The sequence below is a fragment of the Aptenodytes forsteri genome, unplaced genomic scaffold (assembly GCF_000699145.1).
Source record: "Aptenodytes forsteri isolate BGI_AS27 unplaced genomic scaffold, ASM69914v1 Scaffold257, whole genome shotgun sequence".
Lineage (NCBI taxonomy): Eukaryota > Metazoa > Chordata > Aves > Sphenisciformes > Spheniscidae > Aptenodytes > Aptenodytes forsteri.
In genome coordinates this window covers 3178609-3180679 of record NW_008795194.1, presented here as the reverse complement: position 1 = coordinate 3180679, position 2071 = coordinate 3178609, and the positions used below count along the sequence as shown (strand labels likewise).

The 2071-nt window shown below is 52.7% G+C and overlaps 2 protein-coding genes across 2 annotated transcripts in view; both read right to left on the bottom strand.

Moving 5' to 3' along the window:
- The window catches only part of MTX2 (metaxin 2), a 61312-nt gene extending 60324 nt beyond the window's left edge, over positions 1-988 (bottom strand). The window contains exon 1 of the mRNA XM_009278681.1: positions 896-988. Within this exon, the coding sequence (XP_009276956.1) occupies positions 896-988 (93 nt within the window). The remainder of the gene's footprint in view (positions 1-895) is intronic.
- Positions 989-1265: 277 nt separating this feature from the next.
- HOXD3 (homeobox D3) lies at positions 1266-2051 on the bottom strand (the record flags this gene model as incomplete). Its single annotated transcript, XM_009278680.1, has 1 exon — positions 1266-2051. A coding segment is annotated over one exon (786 nt), but the record flags the coding sequence as incomplete, so codon positions are not given.
- Between the last annotated feature and the right edge of the window lie 20 nt (positions 2052-2071).

Sequence of the window (2071 nt, the reverse complement as noted above, 5' to 3'; positions counted from 1 at the left end):
CCTTCCGCTGTATATATCTGATTGTCAATTTTCGTTCAAAGTGTATTTTTATGAAAAACAAGAGGAAAAGCTCGGGCTTCCAAAGATGTCTAAAAATTTGTTTTATGGTTAGTATAAAGACAACAGTATAAATAACAAAGGAGGCGGCAGCTGCTGCGCGGATTGCTATGGAGACCCTAATGAAATTAGCACTATCAGAGGGCTTCTAATTTTTTTGCGTTCTAAGCTTCTAATTTCTTTCCTATTTCAGATAGCCAGAGTGTAATTAAAAAAAAAAAAAGAAAGAAAATAAAAGAAAATAGCGCACCGAAATAATAATATGTGCGATAGCTACCCAGTCAATAAATAAATGTTAACCTCACCGAGGTTTTTGTATGCAGGATTTGACCTGAAACAAGATGGCCAAGCGCCCCGCTTTGTAGATCGCCTCCTCAAAGCGGCTACGCTTCCAACTAAAGGTGGCTTCACCCGGCCGAGCCAGCTGCCAGCCAAGTCACCGAGGCGCTCGAGTGGGGCCAGCCGGTTAGAAATAAATACTTTAAAAATACTTTCGATTTTTTTTTTTTAAGTGTAACGGCTCTTTGTGTGATGTCACAGTTTGTTTTACTCTATTAATGACTCACGACTTGCTGTCTTAATTAATCCTTACATAAACTACAAACACCAGCCACTGTTACAACTGTTCAAGACTACTCTCTCAACTAGCTCAGACCGAATATACTAAATAGGTGAAATGTAAGTCACCACGGACCTGAATCGCTCTCCCGAAGTATTGGTGAAGAAACTCTACAAATACCCACATAAATACATTAAGACGAGGATAAATAATCAGTGATACAAAAATGTCTCGCTTAAAATAATAAATACGTATCATTTAGTCCGATGCGATCCTTACGTTTCGGAAGAATCCATAAATTAACTTCTCTGAAATAAGCTTACGCGCGGGCGAGTTCCCACCGCTCACGACTGGTCTAAAACACCTCAGCATGACGCGCTGCTAACGCTACGGCATCTCTAAGACTTACCTTCAAGTACATCAAGCTTACCAGTCCCTCGGTTTGCAGTATATTGCACTGTCATGCTTAACACAGCTCTAAGAGAAAGGCTCCTGCTCACGGACCTACTCGGGGCTGCGGAAGAAAGAAGGGAGCTGCTAGGGGAGACAAATCCACTAATACTGTTGGCACTCGAGAGCAAAGTAACACTGTCCCGTCAGAAAAGTGAGGTAATTGAGAGGGGAGCGGGCCCCGCCGGCCGCCGCCCCGCTACAGATGCGTGAGCTTGGGCGCCTCCTGCATCCGTCCCTGAGAGGTGTGGTGAGAGGAGAGGTCCGTGTAGGTGGGGTGGGGGTCGCAAGGTCCGTGGTGGTGGCCGCCGGGGATCTGGGCGGCGCAGCTGTAGTCCACGCTGGCGGAGGAGGGGTGCTGCAGGTGCCCCAGGTTGAACATGGGGCCCGAGGCCGGCATCGAGTCCACGAAGTTGCCCCCCACGTAGACGGGGCTGCCCTGCAGGCTGGGGGTGGCGAAGCCGCCCCCGCCGCTCTGCATGGGGTGGGGGTCGTACTCCGCGCCCGCGTAGCGCTTCTGCTGCGGCAGGCAGCTGCTCAGCGGCGCCGTGTAGGCGGCCAGCCCGTACATGCTCTGCTGGGATTTGGCGAAGGAGGTGGGCGAGGGCGCGTCGTAGCTGAGGCTGTTGACGCTGGGGAGCTGGCTGGAGTAGCCGACGTGGTTTGGGCCGCTCAGGGGGGGGCTGCGGTCCGGGGACTGTCCGACGGGGGAGTGCATGATGCCTTTGGCTTTCTGGTCCTTTTTGTACTTCATCCGGCGGTTCTGGAACCAGATCTTGATCTGCCGCTCGGTCAGGTTGAGCAGGTTGGCCATCTCCACCCGGCGCGGCCGGCACAGGTAGCGGTTGAAGTGAAACTCCTTCTCCAGCTCCACCAGCTGCGCGCTGGTGTAGGCTGTGCGCACCCGCTTGGAGGCCGGCCCGGGGGGGCTCTTGTCCTCGCAGCTCTCTCCTGCGGGGAAGAGGCACAAAGAGCCGTTGGTCCCCCCCGAAAGCCCCCCCGGGG